Raw genomic sequence first — 26,389 nt, 5'->3', positions numbered from 1 at the left:
TACATTATTAGTCTCATTCTTTCTAAAATTGTTATCCATTTTCATTTATATCTTTTCAACAAACGCTAAATCCCATATCTTACACCACACCATAAGTTGAAGTTGGGCAAATCTTCGCGAGTGGAGTCGGAAAATGTTTCAGGATGCGTTATGATAAGCGAGCGGCGTCGGGGGACTACACACTGCTAAGTTTTGTACCACTGACAGTATCGTCACTTTCAAATGTGCTTGTTTTATGTTGAATTTGCCGTATTCTTTGGATAGACAGTATGATATTTTAAGGTTATTTTATTAGGTAATTGGTGTGGATAAAACCTAGGTATGCAACTAATCTTTACGTGAGGATCACTGGAATGGAGAGACTATATAATATAACATTTGGAATATACGTTACAGCTACTTTTAGCTAGCAGCAGGATTGCTCAAAAGAGTTACTACTAGCCTATCACACAAAAAACCTCCAGAAGTAATACTTTAATGAACCAAAGCCTTCTTCTGCATCTACGGTGAAAAAGAAGCAAGTATATATCATAGACCAGAAGCAGAACACCTAAGCTAAAACTGCAAAGAGTATTCAATTGACAAATAAGCCTCTTGGACAACACAGCAAATCAAAAACCTATCAAAACTCAAAAGAACCCAGCACTCACCAATTCACTTACTCAAGAAGATGTCGTGTCTCAACAAGTTATTGAAAAATAACAAGTGAACGGATCCGGCGATAAGTTCGCAACTTTTATCGAAAAGACACCGGATGAATAATAAAAACATCGTTCGAAAGCAAATAAACAGGTGAACGATGTATTGTGGGGACCAGCTTTCGAGAGCGAAGTATTGCGCGAAATTATTTTATTTGTTGAGAGTATTTTTGAGTTTGGGGAAGGTAATGTTGGTAATGATAAAGCTGGGAATGAGTGTAATGATTTCTAATAAGTATTGGTGTTTGTTTGTTATTTTAACGGCAAAATGGCTAAACCGATTGAGATGATATTTAGTATGGAGATAGGCTAACACCGAACGATTCATATTGTAGCAACAATAGTAACGACCTTTTATATAATACCTTCTAAATATTGTACAAAAATCCTATAACATTTAAATTCACCTTTTTCCATATTGATGACGTTAACAAAGATATAGGTGAAGCTAGATAAGCTACATTAAATCCCACTTAAAATGATCTAAGTTTTTTTGATCAAGTCCTTATCGGTCACCCAAATTCTTATTATCGGTTGATACGATAATGGTTCCCATGTACAGGAATGTGGCCAACAGCAAATATTTAGAGAGACGAATGATTTACAACTGTACTGATTTTATTTAATTTTCAAGTGTCGTGTGAAATTGTTGGCGATTATTTCGTCATCATGTCACGTAGGACTTAATTTCTCATCTGATTTGAATAGTGTGTAATAGCTTAAAAATATGTATAGATTATATAGAAACGTATTCCCAAGAAAGTCTTCACTCTTTCTGGCTTGAGAAGCCATATCCCATGGCCAAGTTCTGCGTCATTGTGTAATAATTCAGCATAACCAACCTAATAAACAGTTGCGGTGTTACTATTATTAGTACAAATAAGCACACACCTTATCTCTTTCCCCTTTATATCCCAAACAGGTCTCAACAACTGGTAACACGGTGACGTCATAAAACATAACACTATCAACCCTTCTTCGTCTCCAAGAAAGCTCAATTGTCGACCAACAAAAGCTCTCAAAAGATTTATAGCAAATCTGTTTACATGACAACTGTAATGCCCCTCTGAAATCGTCCACGGAATTAATGAGTCCACGGTATCACTTGCTAAGCTAACATTGGTCGCCGTTAATAATAACAGCCACCCCATAACCACCCTTTAAGAATTCCCGACTAATAGAAAGTGGATAGACAGACACGATCCATCACGGCCTCCCCCAGCCGATGTATTATTTATGGGACATCCAAAACGCAACCCACTGCTAATCTTTCAATATCTTGAGAATTTCGGTACAGAACTTGGGGATCAGATTCTACCAGATGCCGATACAACTGCTATCGACCTTAATGTAAGTGATATAGATGCTATTTTTGAAAAAATCGTAGAGAATACTCTTAGTGATATAACGACAGAGGAATTCACAGATGGTAAAGAGGATGCGGTTAATGTGGACCATATTTCTAAAGTCACAGAGGTTAGAATAGCTTGGCTCGGTTTCCCCGATGACTTTGTAGAGTTAGAATAATTGTAGGATTTGTTTGTTTTGGTAAGGAATGAGAGTAATAGCATTGCATCGGATGCGGAATGAAATTAATGGTCGGTACCTTAATGAATTTTCGTTATTATAATGTGCGGTGGTAATGGGATTGTTTTTATTGCAAATGGACGATGCGCTGTAAATCTTATTTATGATTTTTAGTGTTGAATTAAAAGCTTTTACGGCGTATTACGTAATTTCATTCATTATCTCGAATGTACGTTATTTACCGTTATTGAAAAACTTTATTTTTTGTGTATTGTGATGTAAAATATATTTATTTGTTGATATTCTTGAAACGATGATTGATGGATCTAATGAAATGATCAATTACCAAACAATTATTTAATCAGTCTAGACATGATTGGCAAATCCAAAATATTTATCAATCCTATTAATTTACTCAAAATAGATTGTCTAAATATAAATTTTAAGATAATGGAATTGACAAGCAAACAGAAGTTTAACTTGCACATGTACTAGAACTAGACTATTTGGCTTTGGAAGTTCTACCACAATCCGTGATTCATTTCTCAAAATTCCAAAACCATTTTAAAAATATCTCTCAAGATCAGATTTAGACACATTAGCATAATCTAAAGTAACATCATTCAAATCCGAATTTCTACTAAAAAACCCGACATATTTATACTAAACTCAAACTAAATCAAGCAGAGTGAGTATTTCTATAAATACCACACTTAGAGAGATGGTGGAAAAAAATATTTTCGAGATTCAAGGAAGGGGGCCAAGAATAGCTCCCTGTGGGACTCCGACGGTGTAGTGACTTCTCCTATTTCTTATTTTATATCGATATTATTTTGAAGGGAGTGCGGGTAAGTAGGTATGTCTGTTACAGTTTGATTTTTGAGAATTTTGTGACGATTTTGGGTAGAGATTTTGGTTTTGTTCTTAGTGTCTGGATTAGAATAATTTGGAATGAATTAGCTGATACTTAATTACCAATTCAGATGAACATTAAAACGTTAAATTGTTGAATAAAAATTATGGACTTGCGTTTGCGATTAATCTGGCCATTAGTTTTGATGTACTTTTGGAAACTGACTGAACTTTCTGTGATGTTTTGTGATTACGTATTTCATGTACACAATAACCTTACTTAACAAAACTTTTTAGTACATAGGACGAAAAAATCCCTTATGTCTATACCTACTCATCACTACGTATGTTGAGGGAACCTCATTTGATTAAATTATTCTCCTCTAACCATAAATACTCATGATTTACAATAATCCATTGTTTTGACAGCAACTTTAACTGTTCTTATAACTATTTAAACTAAAATTTACTGCTATTTCTCCGTTAAAGATTAGAGATTTCAAAAAAATGTTTCTCTGTGTCAAATGTGTATCCTACTTTGTTTTATAGTGACATAAATACCTGTGATATAATAAATATGTTACGTAGCTTGGAACATCGTAAATTAAATTTTGAAGCAATCTTTATTGCACACTAGTGTTTCTCCGTGGTTTCACTCAGAGGGATCCACAAAATATTCGTCTTTTTTGATCCCAGTTTTCTTTTTCTTGTAGCTTTGGTAACCATTAATCTTTGTGTTTTCAAGGTAAACAAAGTGTTCTATTAGACTATTATTTACCTTTATAGTAGGTACCTAAAATTTTAAAAACACTGAAACCTCCCTAGAAACTTTGAACAGGTCCGCAATTTTGTCCTAAAGACTATCTTCTCATTATGGTGTTGCCAAGGAAACAGGCTTGTAACCATTTTCTATAATTTAACTGTTTTCCAAGTTTTAAAGTTATATCATTCAATCTTGAATCATCACGAGAGAAGCCAGAAGAACTATCATGCAATACAATACCTCCATATTACCTCACCAACGCCATCTCCTGTATTTTAAAAACATTAAATACACTTACCTGAAACAAAATTTTAAAATAATGTGAAAAAAGAAAATGAAAACTAAAAGCCAATTACAGACCATTCTCAATCATAATTATTAACATTATTATTGTTAACAAAAATGGCTGACACTAGTGATGTGCTTAAGATATCCGAATAGTGTTGTATGCTCCACGATTGTCGGATATTTTATCGATAAAATTTTATAGTGAAGGGGTGAAATGTTTTCTTCTTGAGAGCCTTAGGTGCGATGAAATAAACGCCAAATTGTTCATTAATATATTTATTGCTAATTATCATAGTGGAACAATCAAAGCAATTTGTTATTGCATTTCTTATTTACCAAAATTACATGACCTTACAAAATAAAGTGTTAACATTTTTTATATCTAAGATTACTATATATGCGTTAAAATTAGGTATTATTCTGAACGTGTTCTTAAAAATGTTAACGGTGTTTGTTATAATATCCGAAACAAAATATCCGCATCTAGTCATCACTATTTATAATCGAAGAGATGTAAAACTAAGCAGCGCCGGCGCAGCTCATTACAGCGCTCGTAACGACCGAGCGTAAATCATACGGACACCCAGAGGCCATTGTCTCTCTCGAACGCTGAATCGATTCTAAACCGATTGTAATGACCGATCCGCGAACATCGATCTCATTAACGTACTTATGATAAATGGTCATACGAATTCGTTATTAGTATTCTATTCGGTTGTATTTTAATCGATATAAATAGCTATCAATTTCTTTTTTCAAATCTTAATTGTTGTTTTTTATCGATTGTGTTCAGGATGTTGTCTAGTTTTTATTCGAAAGTTTTGAACTGCTGTTTACAAGGCAAAGGAGAGCTTCTGAAGTATCAATTAATATCCGCCAACGAACATTTTAATCTACATATTCATTTAAGAAAGCATTAATTTTGAAACGAGTTGAAAAACGAACAAGTTTTCATTCAAGACTTTGGTGTAGGTCGCTGAAATTTCAGCCCTAAATTCGTGGGGGTAGGGTCAAAAATGCGTTGTTCGTGATATTGGTGACAAAAGAGTGGTCTTGGTCGTCATGGCCCAGAATGCGCGTCGACTCTGCCAAATAATTGACACACCCGATGTCAACGCGGCCAGAGTGTTGCCAGATACAATATTTCGCAATTTATATCTAATTTGAGATGCGAACGTTTTCGCTCTTTCTTGTGGTCGATGGGTACTGTTGCAGATAGGGCAGTAGACATAGGCTTTGCAATCAAATGTTATTCTTAGTTTAAGTGCGTTTGGCTCCGTCAGTTTATATGTAGACAATAAGAAGGATGTCTCTGCTCAAGCCATCAAGGCGTCGTCACCCGAAGTTGATTGAAGACAGCGTTCATAAAATGCACACATCATTGCTAAGAATTGTCATCAATTTTCAGTGTTCATCGCTTCGTCCCAATGAAGTGACATTGTTACTGCTAAGGACTGTTGCCAACTCGTTCATATTGTGTTTATTAATCACGCAAAACCTAACCTAGTTAACAGCGATTTTCCTAATTACCCTCACTAGTAAATCGACTATTATCTCCAAAACAGTTAACCTTAAATAGAATGTGCGACATTCGAAATTCAAACCCGCATGTTCAAATTAATGTTCGTCCGTTTAAGAAAAACAATTGACACAATCGCGTTCGGGTGCGTTCGTTCAACCCGTTCGTGAATCATCGGGCGTGTTCGGGTTGGCATGGGGCCTAATCGTCGGACGTCGGGGCTCCAATATATCTCGTGCGCCGTCATCGGTGCCCATTCTTCGGGTGGTTGGGAGAGCTCGAAACTGTCTGGGTGTTGGTGGCCTGACAAATTGACGGTTCGTCAACACCGCGTCAGAGGCAACTTCTATTCAGTCGTCGCTTTGTTGACGCGTGCAGGGGACTGTTTTGAGTGTACACTGTGTTTGTTTTTGTTTGGGAGTGTGGGTAGATTATGCGGGGATCTATTGCTGTCGGTTAGAATTAAATCTAACGTCAATCAAGGATGGCTGAACGATTTCTGCTATGTCATTGCACTAGTGGACATGGCATCTGTTTGTAACCGTTCAGTCAAGTATGTGCTGTACAATCTTGGTGTCACTTCTGCCAAATACCCAGAGAGTAAAAGATGTGAGGTGAAAAAAGCACCTGTTCTTTACCTATACGAAAAGTATCAAAAGTGCAGGTTATCTGAACCACTAAAACAAAACATCAGCGCCAGTACCAGGAGACAATGAACGGGTAGCAGCCACGACGTCACCCACTAACGAGTGTAACTCGACTCCGTAACCGATACGTTCATTAAACCTCCTCGGCGGTTCTGCCCGCCTAGTACCGCACTCTTAATAAAATGTTATAAATTTTGATACGAAACTTTTGTTGTTTATACTACAAGCTTTAAGTCTGACTTCGGTCGTGTTTGGTTGAGATTTATTATGCTTATCGACAGTTAAACTTAGCTAAGCCCATGTTCATATAAATTATTCAACCTTGTCTAATAGGTATTTAATAAAAGGTTGGTCAGTTCACAAGTACCTGTCAACTTCTCAAGTATGAGAATACCCTTCAAAAGTATCGTGCGTTCTAGCAATAAAACTTGATCTAGAAACAATAGCTACATTGCCACTCACTCAGTTGTTCACGACACCTAAAACTAAAGAATGTTAAAGTCTCGTCTTAATGTTAAAATTTGAGTTTTTACATCCATTTGATGCTTGGAACAAGCCATAAAATGTCACCTAACTCCTTGCTGATGTTTTTAGTTAAAAAATAATTTGACAAGCGTGTTTCATTACGTGGGAAATGGGTTCTGTAGGATTCACCTTTTATGAAGTTCTAAAACGTTCTTGAAAGGAAGGCATCATAAGAAATCGTGTAACAGACATATAGGTACAAAGCCCCAAAAGAAAGGCTAAATAGTCAACTTTAGATCTAAAGAAAGTAAGAAAAAATTTGACATAAATAAAAACTAACCAACAAACCTTAAAATCATCATTGACATTTCTCAAACACACCGTTATTCAACATCAATTTCTTTTTTCTCTTGTGACCATCAGTTCAAACCGAGAGCCAACAGGTTTCAACCAGATACGATTTTCGATATCTCTGCGGTACCCTACGAGTTAATTAGCGCCAAAAATAATTAAACACACGATATTATTCGGGCGGCGACGGCAAAAACTATCTGGCATTCGAATTTCACTCGCCGTATTTTGAAAATCTCTGCTTATCTTTATACAGATTCCTCACTTTTGGATGGACGAAATGTCTTAATAAACATCTGCTAACAACAAGAATTCGACCTTAATATTTATAGGGTATAGTCCAAAATCGAATGCTGAAGGATCGTTATAAGATGTTCAGTAAAACTGACGCTGGAGTGTTTCAAGATGAATCCAAAGATTGTTTTCGTAAATGTGATTTGAAACCCATTAAGAAACAAATGAAATTTTATCGTTAAGATTTGAATGTGTATTTAAAAAAATATAATTCAGTTCTGAGAAAAATATATTATATCAGTTTTTTAACTCTGGAGTATTGATTGTTTTTGAGAATCACAAAAAGGAGGCAGAAGATTTTCAAATTATCAGAATGTATAACATTATTGACGCTATCTGCTTCGTTTTGTCAAAGTTGAACCCAACGATGCTTCAGCAAAAATACTTTGACCAGCTTCTATACCAATAATATCTTTATCATCGCTAGTTTATGCTACCTTAGATCCACCATCCAATCTAAGCAGATGCATTTCAATACCATTTCTCTATGCGCCACAATAACACAGCCGTCACTGCAAGCAATTCAATGTACAGTCGTGCTCAACAGTATCCCGAATAGAAAGTAGCCAGTTACGTCAAACTAAAACCAAAAGTGGTAGCACAGGTTAAGGTACAGTCGTTGTCAAATCCACTGGCTCGTTCTGGGATTAATTCGAGTCCGCTAAGTTGGAATTTGTTCATGTTTTATAGATATCGAGAAGGCATCTTGACCCTTCATATAAATGTTCTTCAATATAGGTGAGTATCGTAATATCATCTATGTGCACCTTTGTTTGTTTATCTTTTACAGGTTTGACTGTCTTTCAGGCGGCATGACTTCTAGACCCCTTTGTCTAAAGAACCTTAATCAAAGTCGTAATCATTCATTTTGATTATAACCCTCCAAACATCATCATTTTTGACGAAACAGAAAAAATAAGATATATCAATTGACACTTCAGTGCATAACATTACCAATACAATTTGAATAAGTTTATAAAAGTGAAAGATATGACAGAGCTCACGGCTTGTTTATGTAAAGCAAAGACGGTAGTTCTTGAAGTTATCAATACTACGCTATTTACTGAACTACTGAATGATCAAGATGGGAATATAACCATAGCATTGAATGCTAAAGATGATTTTGCAAATAATGCAAACATATATTCAGATACATTTGAATGTCTCAAAGTCAACACACTATTTGGAGCAGCTGTAGACTAAGCAACTGATCTCTTTGTGTCCAGTATTCTAATAGAAACTTTAACCGTTAATCGGGTCGAAGAATCTTTTAATGCTAAATAAATGCATCACTTGGCTTTAAAGACAGTGGCATTTGAAGTTCAAAGACATCATTCGCATAAACAATGACCAGAGCATCTCATGCCTGTATAGAGATGACCCCGACACACAACTATGTCGCGGCAAGTCCAAAACATTTAAAATTGTAATATGAACCGGTAAATATTTGAAATTTAATAAAGTCGACTCGATCGCTTATACTTTTTAATTTTATATCTGTGCTGGCCTTCGGTCCGGTGTCCGAATGGATTCATCGATTGTTTTTATCGATGCACCTTTTTTGGTGAAATTTTATCTTTTTGTTATAACGGCACTTTCGTACTGTGGTGGTCTGGTACTTGTTGTGGTTTGAAGTAGCTTGTTTTGGGTCTCATGGGCTTAGTTATGTTTATTTAAGTAGTGCTAAAATGTTGCTGTAAAACATCGCTGTAGATTGAATCAGTACAGACCTATCTATGCTATTAATTGGTGTTGGAATTAATTTTAGATATGAAAGCTCTTACATCAAGCTTACAGACGGTATAGAAAAATCTATTTCAGGATAACAGAAACAAGACACGGAAGACCACTGAAGCATATCTCCAAAACTCCTCAATTATCTCCAAACTATTTCCAAATTAAAACCAAAATCTCGTCTTACAAAAAAACCGACTCTTAAAGGAAACTTATTCAAGTTGCCGAGTGCTAAGTGCACACGTGCTGGATCGTCTTCGGGTTAAAATTAGACGAACGGCAGCGAGGGGTTAGGAGGGAGAGGGGGGGCGAAGCACCTTTTTATAGAAGCTCCTACAGAACCACTGTCTGGTATACACACGGGAGCGTCACAGATTATGTCTGCAGAAGACCCACTTTTTACAACGATGTTAGACTTTAAATCGCAACAAAGCAGTCTCTCTACTTGATTGTCGATTGGATCATCATCTGTAGGTGTTTGACCAGAGAGTCCACCTTCTGCATGTTCTTGCTCTGTGGTGCAGTCAAATGACGTATCAGCCGCTAACGAGGTAGTTAGATTTTTTTTAACCGCAAGATGTTTGGTTTCGCGCTTCGCCGGGCCAGTGTTGTGATCAATTATCGTTGCTAAATTAAAAATAGCTGATGTTTTCGTCAAATGTTTGGCTGGATCTGTTGCAGATTTGGGCGCTTCGAATATATTTTATTCATATTGCTTCTGAATTCGAGTGTTGTAGATCTGCGTATCCAAATATTTATAAAGGAAGACCGGCGCATAATCACATCCGTAACCATTCAGGGATTTACGCGCATTCAGTCAAAGTACAGCATCATTCTCGATGCAGGCCACACAACCTGCACGCTTGCCAATATACAGGAAAACAATAAATCGATTTAAATATCGATCCCTACTGGGGTGCTATTCTCGTCGCGCGCAAATACCTCACGACCATAGACAAATATTGCTTTTTAAGAAATCCGTGAAAATTAACCTCATGGGAACCGCCAATCAGGTGTGCGCGAACGGAATAAAAATGGCTGATTTTTACATGATTCTCCAGTAAAACTGACGAGAGACGTGGTCGGTCTGCTGCATCGTTGCCGCTTGAATACAAAATACATTATAAGTGCACAATATTTGCATTTTGAATTACGCGCTTGAGGCTTGGCGCCTTAAAACTGTAGGTTGCGTGGACTCGCTGCCGATTGGCTGGCTTCGAATATAATTTCTTTTGCAATAAGCTTGGGAAAAGGTGCACTTTGAAATTGCAAACGGCTGAGTCTCCTCATTTGAATATGAACTTATAACAAAATTGCCATTAAGATACACTCTACAGCCAGTAAGAGAAAACGAGTGATCTCCCTTATGTAGATATTGACAGTTTTCTATCAACATTTACCAGGCATCTCTCAACACAACTTAACTTCAAGCAAAAATCCGGAATAATTTCCAATTTAACATTCAAAGGCTGAGACCTCATTTGTATCTATGTAACAATAAAGCTGTCGATGTCAATGTCAATAGCATTGAATATATTTGAATTGGCAACACCGAGTTATCACATTCCATCGGTTTAGTAGAATAAGTAGGCAAATTAAAAAAAATCACGCGCAAAGCTATCATGAGATCAGGCTTGTATTGGGTAGGCGTGACGGGCTCTGGTGGTCTGGCTACTTGACGTTTTAATAGATGTTTTATCTGTGGTATTATGACGTCATTTGACAGTTAGTGGTTTACTAGCGGTTTTGGTAGCAAGGATGGCAACATTAAGATATCTTCGTATTTTGCTATTGGAGTATTCTTACTTAAATTCATCATCAAGTTTACCTATGTCAAGAAAATTTGTAGTTCTACCAAAGACCCTACTTATAAGGTCGTCTGAATGGATAACAATATCTGTTACTACACCAACATCATGGAAATATATTTTCATTAATGTAACTTTCACTACAACATCTGGACCTAAATATTTAGGTCTCAGAACATAGTTATTGCCTTATTCGGAATTATCATACTAAAGATAATATCTTATAGCTGAGATAATTCTGCTAGATATACAAAACGATTTAGGCTTGTTTTGAATAAGACCTCTCTGTACTACTGATCTACTGAGAGTTTCTAGACTAGAACTGTTATTTGCTACAGATCTTCATTTTGTTAGATGGTTCATCCTTGGTAAAATGAAAGCCTTAGGCTGACTGAAGAGTGGTATATGGCATGGTATATGATTAAGTTTTCTAGTATTAATTGCTTTCTATGTAAAGAGCTAACCTCATAGATGTAACATTTTTTAGTATTTGTCATTTGTTAATTTTGATGAGTCATCTAAGTATCCTCTGACCTCGAAAGCAATTTGACAAAAACTACACACCAAATCGGCATAGAAAAAATTTCTTCGAAAAAATTCCACTGCACCTTTCCGAGGAACCAAAATTGGTCCTCTGCATTTCTCACGGAGGCACCCTAAAAATTCACACGAGCGGTTCCGTACGGATTAAGTTTATTTACCACGTGCAGCTTAGTTAAGCAGATAGGTTGAGCATGCGCGCCGCGTCTGTTCCGCGCAAGATTTCGATCGAATCGTGCGCAGCATTCGGCCAGGCAGGGTTGACACTCGATTTAGCTGGATTGATTTGGATTTTTGGGTCATTGGCTTAAGTGGCTTCTTGAGTGTTGTTTGCGCAAATAAGCGATGGTTTTTAATGGAATTTTGTTTAAAAGAGCTAGTTCTCAATTTTAAGTCTTCTCCAAACATACATTATAGGTCAAATTCGTAATTTACAATGTCCTTACTTCAACGTGTCAAGTTATATTTTTCTATAAATGCCAGCCCTAGCTGTAACATGCTGCGTGCGCGCACCTCGCCTATACTAAATACATAATGGATAAATTTTACTTTGAATCGCATTCGCTTCCATTCTCATGTCGTTTCTTGAATATTTCACTAATGAAAGTGTCAAAGAGCTATTTTTATTTGCATATTTTCACGTGTCTATGGTGAAGCATTAATTTTTTTTATCACTTCGGCTTCGTGAGTTCTTATAATTGGTTTCATGTGTGAATTACACCCACATTTAATTAAATTCAATATCTGCGCCCAAAACGATTATTTAATTGAAAATCCATTCAAAACAATTTTTTACCAATAACATACTAATCTAACGTTATTTATTATGCGCATAAATTATCAAAACAACATAAAGGAAATAATAGACAATCGAAACAAGTCCGGGACTTGCAAAAAATCTTAATTACTGTCATAGAAAAAGTTGGTCCGAAGATTCTTACTAATCGTGTTACTGACTTATTTGGGGACATACGGACAAACAATGGCCACTAAACAGGTTTAAATCGCAGCTTCGCGTACGAGACAAGCATATAATTAAAAGGCAACTTTACAATTTGCGGCTACTGAACTCCAAAACTTAGGAGACGACTCCTATTATCTGGGGCATAAGACATAATTTTGACAGCTACGGTCTTTATTGATGTTGATATTAATTTTGGCAATAAAGATATCGCTATATCGCATCGTGCAGTGAATCTTAGTTTTTAATTGTTTTTCTAAAGGAGATCACATTTTATGACACTCACATGTGTCAGTTAATTGTGGAGTTTTTTCAGCGATCGTTGGCGAGAATTGACCGGCCGTTATTTTTATGGCTTCATCTCTTTCGTCGTCAACCACAATGATAAACAAATTAAATGTATGCAAAATACATTAAACAGCTTCTAGGTAATGGTTTTGATTACCTTTTGTATTTTTTTTTTTTGGAATTTTGACTAAGTTTATTTTGTAGGTATCATGTTCAACTAGTCATATAACTCTGATCATTGCTGCTGGGTTTGTAGTTTTAACTTTATAAGTACTGATCTCTTAAGTACCAGGTAATTCTTCCATCATGTCAAAAAACGGTACACTAACAAGCCCTCCTCATGATAGATCCTTGTGATATAAATTTCGTTTCTAATTAACTCCAAGTTTCCTCAAGCATCCCGGTTCAAAGAAGCGCTGTGTGTGCGCCAGCGCTGTGTCGCCATCTGTCACACGTCACGGCTACACCTACCGACTGCGCGCGCGCCGCTAATTATAGCCACCATGCTAATTAATTGGGAGATGGCTGCTTCTGGACAATTTTTTTTTTGAAAAAAATATTGGCTCCAATCCCGATTTTGGATGATCTTCCAAAATTGTAAGACCAAAAATCCCAAAAAAATAATTATTGACTTAATGTATGTGATTCTTGTATGTCTATATCAAGGGTTAAATGAATGCAGTATTTAGAATAAATAACGAGCTTTCTCTTAACAAGACAGTTGATTCAACAGGTGTCTGTCGAACAGGTTGCTTGTTGAGAACCTACGTTACGTTACTCGGAATGTTAACACTATCTCTAAAAGGTTAGAGAATGTTCCTACAATTACCGTGAGCTAGTAGGAAGCCGTTTAGAAAGGAAACAATATTTAAACCGCTAGCCGAGACCACCCCGATCATATTTAATTAGCAACACACTCATTTAAACTTGACGGCCCACATCTCCGCTGAAATATACAAACATTTTTGAGACATTCTCTCTCACATCTTGTGTAACTTTCAGATTGATCGTCCAAACTGAATAACTTTTTGTAATAATCCAAACATATTACTTCCTTTACTGATATTTCATATTTTTATCGTCCGTTCTCAACTCCGGACGACATTCTAAAAGAATTATGACAATTTAATTTTGTTATTTTTTCCTCCATGATGTGTTGACGATAATTAATAATTAAACATAACAATAAAAAGTGCCTTCAACTGTCATACTTCAAATTGCAATTTGCGTGAAATGTTCTAAATCCTAACAGATAAATAGACACGTCATCATTAGACGACGGTCGATGATATACTGCGGTACTGGCGGTGACAACCTGCGAGCGAAAGGGATAAAACATACAATAAATCAACTAGCGAGAAAGGGATAGATCATAACACGTGAGATATAAAAACCGCGGCCGTTGATTTCATAATTTATTTGTTACACATTTGTCGTTCCGTGAAGATCGAGAGAGATACATGAGCTTTTTGTGGGCGACAGGGAAATGCGCATCAGATTTGATTTGAGTAATAATTTATAGTGTTTGTACAGCGGACGTCACTTACGACTTTAACAAGACACTTCATACTTAGATAACGAGCCGAAATAAAGAATCTGAAACGCGCTCACGAACTCTGTGTACCTTCATATTTAACTCAATTTAAATTTGGGTTGGGCGTTCTAATTTCGAAACGGAATTTATACAAACTGCGTGTTCTTTTTTCATAATTAGAATAGTCAGTCATTTGCCTGCAGGGCTGCGTAGCGACAGGACGGGTCCTTACTAGTTATTTTGAAAATCAATCATGCGCATATTAGCGAGAGTTTTGGAACGCGCCAACTGGCTGTCGAGCGCGACGTGGCCGCCATATTTCAAGCACGTTTGAGATATATACAGGCGTTTTATCAATGCATCGTCGCACTGATTCCGATGATATATATCTAATTATTAGTGTTGTTAATGACATTTTCACGGCACATTCCCCCGTGTCTTTGAGACCATTTGTTTCATTAAATTATCGTATTGTTTTTGCTATTGTTCAAGGGATACAGATGGTTAGTCTTGATGTATTAATGTTCCTTGTCCACTTTGTCTTGATAACCATCGAAGAAAGATCTTTATATTATTTTCAAGACGTATGAGATTTTTCTACGTGTGTTTTGGACTTTGTGCCTCGTAAATTTTGGCAGATGCCAAGGGGCGGATTATGATTAATTTGGTACATGTTGTTTAGACCAATCAACGTATATGTAGTTGTTGTCAAGGTATATAATACGTATACGTACGTTCCTACACAGAGGAGCTTGTAAACGTTTGCCACAATAGCCTGGACAAGATTTACATTGATGCCCAAATTATACATTTTAACAAAGATGTAGACTATAGAAAGATATTGTAAATAAGTAATCCTTCTTTCATATTACAACATACCCCTGCAGTCCAAAATCAAAACCCAAAGACAGACAACCAGACAGATTCCAAGCTCTTAAAATTTCAAACTAAAAGTTGAACGTCCTGCAGATTCATCGGAATGATTCTGACAGTTTACGTTGCGGCCCAAGCCGGGGATAAAATATAGCTCATGTACAGACGGCACCGTAGCGAGGGGACGGCTCCGGGGGCGCGGGGCGAGGGGGGAAGACGTCCGCAAATAGCGACCATCTCTGCCGAGCAAAACAATACCGGTATGATATTATGCTACAGTACGCACGGCGAGATTTGTGCGGTTTTAAGAATCTCGAGTGGCATGCGGATAATTACAACACTGTGACGTCATTCGACATTAGAACATACTCATACTGCTATTGACAGATTCGACGACGATGATGACGACGCAACTCACACGAATGATGCTAAACATAAAGCATATTGAACTGAGACCAAAACTGCAGATGAGCATGACTAAAATGAGTATTCATTCGAACTAAAGTCGAGACAAAGAAACGCTAGTCTCCGCTCGCTCAGCCAACACTTTATATATAATAACATAAGCGTACAAGCAGGACAGACGGACGAGCGACAGCCGCGAGACGGACTATAAATAAATAATGCGCCAACATTTTATTATTATCATAGCATGGGCACGTGCGGGGACATTCTTGAGACGAAACTGGCAGCTTATAACGATCTGAAATAAACAGGAACGTCTGCTAGAACAACTAATACGTACAGACCAGATAATACTGCGTCAGAACACACGTAAAAACATCAAAATGACGACTCAAACACGCCTGTGACGTGGTCAGACGTCTCATGTGATTATTTAACAGAAAATAACGGTATTTTCAATTAGAGAAAAGTAGTAACTCTTGCCAAAATTACAAGTATGAAATGCTTCTCGAGTCTCATCCAATTTCACGCTAAAATGTGGGAAAAATACGCCTGAATGCATATTTCTAATTTACTAGCTGTTGCTTTGATTAGTTTGGATATCAATCACATCTCAAACCAGTTTTGGAATGAAAGTATTTTATTGATATACGACTTTTTCGTTTCTATGTGCGCTACCGACCTCATTCTGAAGATGATACCCGAGCACAGCTTTTTCATTCAAATGAAGATTTTTAGTTGGTTCCTCAAAAAGCGCTCATCATTTAACAATTGATATGCCGTTGGCATCTGCTTCATTGTCTTGTGCCAAGTTACCTGTTGTCATATGTTCTGGTCTCTCACCAAGAATTCTACTTATTTTGAATTCTAAACCTTTTCAAAGTCCTTTATAACGACTTAATTGCTCATCATTGGTATTTTAAGTGCAATTAAAAGGCCAAAAAAAAGTGTTATACGTCGTTTGGCTTAATGCCGTGATGCTGTAAGATGCGTGGTAAAACACATCAATCATAAAATGTTATTGCTTCGAACAATTCTCAATTAGAAATGGGAACTGGGAGAGCTACTGCGGGCATATGTGGGTAGTCAGTTTGACTTTTGAAATATTTGGTAAAAATTGTGATTTGTATAGAGGTAGTTTTAAGATACTGGAAAAGCTTTTTATCAGGTAAATATTGATGATTGGTGGCAATATTTAACCCAGACTCCTATATAATTTATGGGTACTTTTAACTTGTTCTACAAAATGTCTGACCATCCTCAGAATTTCAAATAAATCATTACCTTTGCAATCGTAGTAAATTCATATTCACTATTTGTATATTGATGATGTTACAGATTAATTCAAGGAAAGCAAGTTTATTTCTAATGCTTCTGCTATTCTAAAATCTGCACTTTCACTGAATCCTGAACAAAGTTACAGAGAAACCCCTACCGTTAAAATACACAGATATGCTCGCGTTATTAGTTCTATTTGCGAGTGGTAGTCGCCTCATTGATTATTATTTTAACGGACAATTAAAATTTGATGGCTTCCACTTCGTTCATCTTCGACTAGCTTCGTATTAACTGCCTCCGCGTCCCCGAATGTACAATTCCACTAAATTAACTCAAGACCTTATTCAACACTTTATAGAGTTCAATTTTGATTGACACATCCCACTCGTGTGATGTTCTTCGTTTAAAATCGCTACATATGAGTGTCGAGACTAACCGTCAATAAAAATAGTCGTAAAAATTTTAAGACTTTCTTCAATTACATGTCTTGTGTAGACTACATAAGGTCGGTTATTGTTTGTTGTGACAACAAATTCAATACCGCACTAAGAAACGTGTGAATAAAAATCGTACGAACGCGCATTCGTTAAGAATTGACACTTATTAAGGGGGTATAATTATTTTAATTGATATGACGACATCACTGTATTTAGTGTTGTTGACCATTTAAGTGCAGGACAGCGTTTGATTTAGAATTCCTTTCTCGACATCTTGATTGACTTTGTTTATGTTTTTTTTGCTCATTATCATTGATAGAGACTTTGATGTAATGATACCTTTTTGTGGAACGGCTCAGCTGGCCTTTCAGGTTTTATGAGTATGTAAAGTTTGACTGAATATATTTCTTCATACTGACTAGTTACCTTTATATGTCATGTTTATCAAAGTTTTTCTAAGAAAGTAGCTGGTAATGGAAAGGTTTGAAATACCATCATAATCGGTCATGAACCTAAACCAGCCGCCATTTAATGACGCAACGATCATTCACAATTAACTCTAACGATACATTTTAATGAAAACTAATCCAGTTGTCCACGTTATAACAGTTTTTTTAGTATATCACATTGTATGCAACCGTTCCAAATTCAAATTGCCCGATTCGATGCCGAACGGGCCCGAAGAGGCCGCCGAGCGCGTGACCAATCGCTAATTAGGAAATGTGCTCGGATGTGTTCGGAAGCCGATCGGCGTTCTATAATTGAACTTTTAAATTTCGAAATTTTTGATTACTCGAATGCTATTTCCACTTCTGGTGTTACTGTGTCGGCTTTTATGGCTCTAAGATTTTTTGTGAGATTTTGAAACTAGTAAATGTCCGCGGATTCACTCGCGATCAAAAAACTGTATACTTCACTTTGATAAGGAGTTACTTGATAAACAGCTGACTATCCCAAACATAGAGCGTTGAGATACATAAGTCGAATGCAAAAATTAAATGTTCTAAAAGTCCCCGAAAATTATTTTAAAATTATGTTTTCTTATTTCAGGTTTTATTTATTGACCTAATTTAAAATAATTTATCTAAAATGCTTTCCAACTAGACAACGGCAATCGAAGCACAGACAAACAAATTACCAATTTATTCATACATACATATTAATTCCTATGAGAATTAACAGACACATAACGGGCCATATTGAGTTCAAAACAAAATTGCTTTTTTACATTCTTGTGATATTCTCACACATATCTTTTCTAAGTAATTAATAACACATCTGTGTCATTCTTAATCTATCAAGTTATAAATAATATGTTTTGGTTGAAAAAGTTTTAATCTTCCTAAAACTAGTTTTTTTTTCTGTTGAGAATATGTTATCTGTGCTGCTTTGTGAAGGTTTTATTATGACCTGTTCAATTGTGTAGGTATTAGGTACTAGGAAGTTTGTCTTATCCTTCGTGATATGTACTAATTTTTGGCTCTAGCAGAACCTGTTACCTTAGTACAACCAAATGTTACTGTTTATCCTTCTGTCTTTGTTAAAGCCTCATAAAATTTGGGACTAATATTTCAGACATCAATAACATATACATAAGCTGCATTTATTGAATTCCACGAAAAAGCCTATAAAAATAATTTGCCGCAATTGGGAATCGAACCCAGAACCTCATAACAGTCATAACCAACTGCCTAATATCTTCACAAATACTCCATCAGTCAATTTTTCTTTATAGCCCAATAAAATAACAGTAAACGACAAATATCTATCTGTCAGACAAATTCATAAACAAAATCTAGATTCCAAGATTGTCAGTTCAGGCTTATTAACGACATTTATATCTAGACTATAAAATATACTGATAGTATCGCTAATAAGTTATAAGAAAATAATGAAGTAGTTTCATACTGGCTAAGAGTAGCAAGTGAGACTTATGTTGTAGGAAAAATTGGTTGTAACATTTTCAATAGAGAACTCTTGCAGATTGCTGCGCTCCTGGTACTTGACTCAACCGATGAAGATGAAATTTTGTACATAGGAACCTTGGAAAAGTTGCTTAAGGTATCAAATGAATGAATTTAGAAGGGCAAAGTTATTTGATGAAAACTGCAGTATGATGATTGATTTTCCTTTCAAATATGCAAGAAAACCTCCCAAACAATATCTACAAGTACACTCATTATTCGTTTTCCTTACTTGCTACACCAAAGCCCTCAGACTTGTAAGATTGGGGGCGGAAATCTAAGCGGTTTGCAACAAATAGCTCAGCGGGGGCTCCGCCGGCCCCCTATCGTCACGGCGTGATGGCCAGCCTTGGGGGAGTCCAGGGGATGTTTAGGTACAATTTCCGGCATGTTTCATGTGTTTAGATATCGGTACACTTGAGTTTTACGCCGTGTTGCACCAGATTTTTCTGGTTGTGACGGCGTGTTTCGCTCGACGGCGTTTGGATTTCAAATAGGTATGGTTGAGGGTGAATTTTAAATTAATATTTGGAGAGAATATTGTTATACCATTGAACTAGAACTAAACCTAGTTTTCTGCAATGTGCAAATGGACTAAATGAATACAGTATTTGTCACAAAAAGGTTCGTTAGCAGTTACTATAGGTAGGTAGGTTACTATCGGAAGCCTATTTGAGTCATGCTGTACAGAACCTTAATAGAAGATCTGACATCAGTTCTCAACTCATTCCGAAGGGTTCCTATCTTAAATGGGTTATCATATATATAAAATTGTTATTATCTTCCTCATATTTGGCCAATATTTTACGGAATGCCATAAAATAATATAATGTCCATTGTAAGGTTGTAAAAGCTTTAGTTTGCCCTACAGGGGCGGCGTGGGCTGAGCTGCGCAGTGACATCATCCTGACCTTTTTGGAGCAATTGATGAGTCCTACATGCACTCAGTGAGACTACACCGTGTACATACATATTAAGATGATTGTGCGTGAATTTATTGCTATTTATATTTGGCCTCACTGTAAAGTTTCTTTTGTTGTGAAATAACAGCGTTTATGCTCGTTAATGTGATGAAAAACAGACCAAATAAGGTGGTCGTGATTAATTTTGGAATTGTTGTAAATTCTTTTTAAATCTCAGTTTATTTTGCTAACTAATTATTCAACAACAACCTTGTCTTTGTCAACTTTTGCATGATTCACATCAATAGCTCCACCATCTGCTTTTATTTCATCATCATCATTCAACCCGACTTGTATACCATCAAATTGTTCTACACCTTTTCGAAAAACAACATGAATCCATTCATTTGAGACCCTACTTCATATAAAACAGTTCCATCAACTTCGAGAACATATTTCACGTGCAGATGAAGACGTCGACGCCCCGTGGCCATCAAATGTACCGAGGCACATCAAGGCACAGCGGGGACACTTATTATTGCGAAAAAAATACCTAAAACGATCCCTTTGTAATCTATATTTTTGATTATATTGAAATAATTGAGCATACGGAACGAATTGATGGAAAAAAACGAAATAAAATTGTGATTAATTTTGTAGAGGAAAATGTTTTGGGGTTCGATAGGGTCTCGGTTTTGAAAGAAAACTAATCGTTCTTTGTAGCAATCATAACAGATCTAGATCATAACACACTTAAGATAATGTTCGAAGTAATAAGAGAAGCTAATAATTTATGTAAGCTATTCAAAGTACTTAAGTGATTTACTTTAAAAGCTGCTGACTTGAACATCAATCCCAAATGAGTCGGTAATGGACATTAACGACAATTTTGGTGTCCCAAAAATGAGCCTGACTCCAAAATGTCCTGAAGGAAATTAAACACAATTCATCACCTTGCAGTTCAAACGATTTCCAAATTTAATTCTGCGACAGGAAAATTATGAAAAAAAAATGTTCCGACCTCTTTCCTTGCACACAAGAAATAATGTTATTCTTATAAAGGAAATAATTACGTTGAAACGCAATGATAATAAATTTCAAACAGTTTACGACTAATTTATTAATAGAAATTTTGCGAGCGATCCTTAGGACAGTCGTAAATAAGAAAATGCCGGACGACCAATGGGCAGCCGTAAAATTTGCTCACACGACACGATTGGTCAGCTCTTAGCCAATAAAAGCGCGTTCCAGATTTGAAAGCGACGGTTTACGACCGGCAGGCGGCGTCTTTTTGCTGTTTTGGCGCCAAAATTGACAGCTCAGTCTTTAAATTCAAGTTATAGGTCAGTTTCGCTGGGATGCACTTTACTCTTAATTAGCTAACCTGGTTTGTGGATGGTCCGGCTCAGATTCAGGATCATTTAAGTACTAATTTAACGCTATTTTATATAGCGTATGCCATCGTCGTTTCTGCCACGATACATCAAAATAGTATCTCATCTTCTGTCTATGAAAATGTCTTCTGAAAATAACTCTAGCTTGACGACATCCTTTGCAACTACCAGTAACTCTTCAGTTGGATTTCCATACAAGATCATCTACAACTTATCCTTACCCTCTCATCCCTATTTTAACCCCCATAAAACGCAAATCCCTAATACCATACCTACTTAAGACAGTTCACAGAATAACAAACTTCATTGGTCAAACCAAAACAGACGCCATTAATTAAAAAGTCTGACTTTATTTACGCCTGATCCATGTCATGCAAAGTATGCTGATATATAATGTTGTAAAGCAGTCAGACTAATGAGAATGCGTGCGCGCAACCGAGGTGCATCACAAACGGGGCGCTGGTATTAATTATTAATAGATCCCATTTTATGTCTGTTTGTTGGAATATCTTTATATTTGTGTCCGGGATGTCTAGACCCTATATTATCTGTGAAATATAATTTACATCTTTACAATTACAATCTCAACACAAAAATAGCAACAGAAGAAATTTAGCTGCTTTCTTCAGCCATATAAATTACAAAAGATCAAAACAGTCCCAATAATTAATGTCATATCGTCATCAAATATTTCATGAATCAATTCAGGTGATTTATCTATCCCAATGAGAAATCATGATGATACATTATCCAATGAAGCTACAATTTTTGATACCTACATTTATTCCTACAATCCCTTTCACAAGTTCCCAAAACTTGACTGATCCCAAAATAATAATCTCACTAAAAAGCATAGCAAGTGCTACCCGTGACGGATTGTCTCCAGCCATTCCTGTTGTCCCCAAGCCCCCAATTTTATTTCATATATCCCCCATACATTATTCATGGGGTATCCCCATATTGTGCCGTGTCGAATTATTGTTATTTTTGGGCGACTGCCATGAATAGTAAGTTGTGCTAATTCTTGTTATTCTTAATTGTGATTGGCTGGTATCTTTGATGGTGCTCCTGGTTTATTATTATGTGGTGACAAGGAATCTGCTTTAGTTATGTTGTTACTGTTATTTGTTGTATTTGCATGGTTGTTATTGTCATTATGACTCTTCGACTGAAGTAATATGTGCTTGGATGCTACAGGTATATAGCTGTTTGGTATATTATGATGCTGCAGAGGTTCTGTTCTGAATTCAATGCATAGGTTGGCTAAAAGCTATGTTTTTGATGTATCCAATTGCTTTCTAGATTCTCCAGTTCCTAAAGTTACTAGGTTCAGCCTTTCTATCTTTTCACGTAGAGTCCTAGCAAAGCTCGATTCACATCACTTTTGACGTATATCTCTACGTATTTCTTATATTCGTTGCTATACCCTTGTTCAGAAACTCACAAATCAAACTCTCCTTTTATCAACTTGGGCAACACATTTCTTTTTTATTTTCATTTTTATCTTCATTTACGAAAAACTTCTTATTGCAAACCACTTACTTCAAAGATCTTTAATTGCAACCCACCCATTAACTGTAAACCAAAATTTTCCCTTTAATCTCTAACACCCCAAGCCATCAAACCACCAAAAAATAAATAATAAAACATCAAGTTGTCAATACTTTGGGTATTTTTTTAATGGCCGCTTCCCCCTACTGAAGATTAGAGGCGGGAGTGTCGTAAAGAAACAATTTTCCGGCTTTTCCCACGCGCCAGGGGATCCCTAAATGGTTAAAGAAATACGGTACATGATAAAACTGCGATATTGTTCGCGAAAATTCGCTTTGAAAATATTTCCTCTAAGATTTTCGTGGGTAGAGTGGTGATTTTTACAGCTCTCTCGGTGAGTGTTGAAAACTGATGCTTTTTGAGATTTTTTTTCGGCAGATTTCCTTGACTTTTTTTTGGAGGATTAACTGTATATTCATTTGCTAAGGATGACTTCAGTTTCCTACATGCAGACCTATCGTTTTATGACTTTGTGTTGCATTTCTGATACTATTGCTCGTTATTCCTTAGCTCGGAGCAATAAATGTCTCCACTTTATCCAAATGTGTCATTATGGTGATAACTTCGAAAATAAACTCGCATTAATTTCAAACAGAACATTTTATTGTTTAATCCGTTCAGAAAATAAAACTATAAAATTATAATCACATTGACATACAAGATGTACGTACACCAATTAGCATTATTATACATTAAGAGTTAGATTTTTAAGAAAAAAATATAGCTTCCGAAGCACGGAATACTATCGCATTATATTCTAAAAACCTAACTTAGACAAACAACTACAGAAAAATTTTAATGTTAAAAAAGAACTCATATACAGACAAAAAATAACTAATATTGTTTTAGATAGAATTAATCGTCCCCATGTTAACATGTGCGGGCGACGCCGCGCGCTTACATTAGTTAAGTATGGCTTCCAATGTTAACAATTGTGGAAAATAATAATTATATAACACAAACAAAACAATTCAGTCTCAACGCCCAAAATATTCCTTAAAATATTAAACAAATTGTCGCCGTCGACGAACTGTCGGCGCCGACGCAAAAACCAAAGCATACATCCGAAATATTGACAAAAAAAAAACTGCAAGAATTTCCACGCGATGTATAAAAATACAGCGAAACTTATTTATTTTTAGTTTTATATTAAAATCGAGAGGAGAATGGGGATAAATGTACACAATAACTTTAATATCAGCAACACAATGAACGCCACGATTAAATTTAATTTATTCTGTATAAGCATCTAGTTCTCTATTCATTAACGCACATACATATATTATCCGTTTATGATAATTGCTCTTATCTGTACAATTGTAATAAAGCAGAAGCTTATTACAATAAATGTACAAAGTCGAACAAATCACACGAATTCTTTACAACTAGCGTATACTGTGTACGTATTTTTTTCCTTTTTTTTCACTAACTAAGATGTAGTTAATCGTGCTATCCCATAGTAAACGTAAAATATTAACTATTTACGTATCATGTTTGTATTTACTAGCCAAAAACAATAACACTCTAGCAACTACCACCGTTAAATCAATTACAATAATTTAAAACTCTTAATTAATCCTTATTATCTCACTTAGGCAAGTTAAAGTTGTATTTTTACGTATACTTCGTTTTCCAATAGGTTTTTTAATATATCTAATTACGTTTTAAAATCTAAGCTCCGAAACGCGATGCTAATATTTCGTATGGCATTGTATTAACTGCCCCAAGACAAGAACAACGGCTCTCAACTCATACCTTCAATGTATTATTTACTTAAAAGTATTATTAGTATACACATATTACAATCAACGTTATACGTATGTTTTTTTCAATCGTATACATAAATTCCAGTGCAAAATAATAGTAAGTTGAACACAGGCGCGTATGTCCAATCAGCGTAACACTAAAGTAGAAACAAATCGAAACATGTGCTGTGCGGGACTCCGCATCAATAACATATACAAAACGGCGTTTTATCGTTTGTCATAGTTCAATCGCACCCGATTTCACCCCTTCACTGTAACGTTGATATGAAAAATAATTTGGAAATTTTCATTGATTTCTATGTTTGCTTTATTACTTTAATTGGATCGTACAGTGTTAAGAGGTTGGCCAATTGCAAAAACGAAGATTTGTTCTAAAGGAACTTAAACTAGCGGTTCGTCGACCGTCAGGCGAGCCTGAGGGTGTCGGAGACCGTAAGCGTGCGCGCGCGTCGATACCGCGGCCGGCCTGAGACCACAAGCTGACGAGCTGGCCCAGGCCGCGGTATCCACGCGCGCAGCATTACAACGAGGGAGGCGGGAATTTAAAACTATTTTGCGAGCACCCCCTTTTTATACTTCGTTTTTGCAATGGCCAAACTAAGAGCAGGGGTGCACGAGATAGCTCGTGGTAGAGTTGGGTGCAAGCTGGGGATCACGCCTCTGAATCAGATGGGACTTGGTATAGGGGGTACTCACGACATCGGGAGTGCTGGCGCCGTCATGGCTGCTGTCGGGAGCAGAGCGAGGCTCGCCGTTGGTGTCGGGCGGACGAGCTGACTCCCGCTCGTCGATCACCAGGTCTATCGGCATCTTGCCCTTGAGGCAGCTGATGTAGCGGTGGCAGAAGTTGTCACACAGCTCGTGTACCTGTGAACACGGGCGCCATTACAAGCTGCTCGGGAGACTGCAGGTGATGCTGAGGGCTCAGTTGCTGTACCTATTGCTAAAAATGCTACGGTCTAGTGAGGGTCGAGGGTTTCATCTGTAAAACTATTGCACTAACTTCAAAATCTTTGCTTATTAATCATGAAAAAAATATATATACTACCACTATTAGACACAAAAAAATAATACAAGAACCGTTAGAACTGACTAATTTATTACTTTCTACGGCACTAAACCCTCTCCGTTCCGCTCACTAAACGTAACCTTTAAACCAATATCAGCATACAAAGCTAAAAACACAACACAAAGCAAAAAGGAATACATTTGGAATCGACCAACTGTCACACGCGTGTTCAAAACTCAAAAATGAATCGTAAAAACGTAAAAAAACATGATTTTTTCTACCATTCCTGCTTCTAAAGGCACCCCGTGGGGCTGATATTAATTTTGTGCGTCGGCCTTATAAATTTTCATAGGCATAATTAACTTAGAAATTAACATAGAGCTATAAAATGGGTAACGAAACTTTTAGACGGCGTTTACACGGTCGGTAATAAAATATCGGCAGGTGGAAACGGCTTTTTGAATTCTAATATTGGATTATTGAGCAAAAAAATATTGTATAACTCCATATGTAACTATAGATCATTGTCTAGCTAAAAAAA

General features: G+C 36.4%; 2 protein-coding genes across 6 annotated transcripts in view; both read right to left on the bottom strand.

Annotated features, from left to right (window-relative positions):
- LOC110381946 (alanine--tRNA ligase, mitochondrial) overlaps window positions 1-26,389 on the bottom strand; it is a 317,119-nt gene that overhangs the window by 76,840 nt on the left and 213,890 nt on the right. The window lies entirely within an intron of this gene.
- The window catches only part of LOC110379250 (homeobox protein homothorax), a 250,907-nt gene that overhangs the window by 170,022 nt on the left and 54,496 nt on the right, over window positions 1-26,389 (bottom strand). For all 5 annotated transcript variants that reach the window (XM_021338844.3, XM_021338845.3, XM_049848791.2 and 2 more), the window contains exon 6: window positions 25,536-25,706. In XM_021338844.3, coding sequence (XP_021194519.1) covers window positions 25,536-25,706 — 171 coding nt within the window. The remainder of the gene's footprint in view (window positions 1-25,535; window positions 25,707-26,389) is intronic.

This window comes from Helicoverpa armigera, chromosome 20 (assembly GCF_030705265.1).
Source record: "Helicoverpa armigera isolate CAAS_96S chromosome 20, ASM3070526v1, whole genome shotgun sequence".
Classification (NCBI taxonomy): Eukaryota; Metazoa; Arthropoda; class Insecta; order Lepidoptera; family Noctuidae; genus Helicoverpa; species Helicoverpa armigera.
Note: the sequence above shows the minus strand (reverse complement) of the source record. Positions and strands in the feature narration are given on the sequence as shown.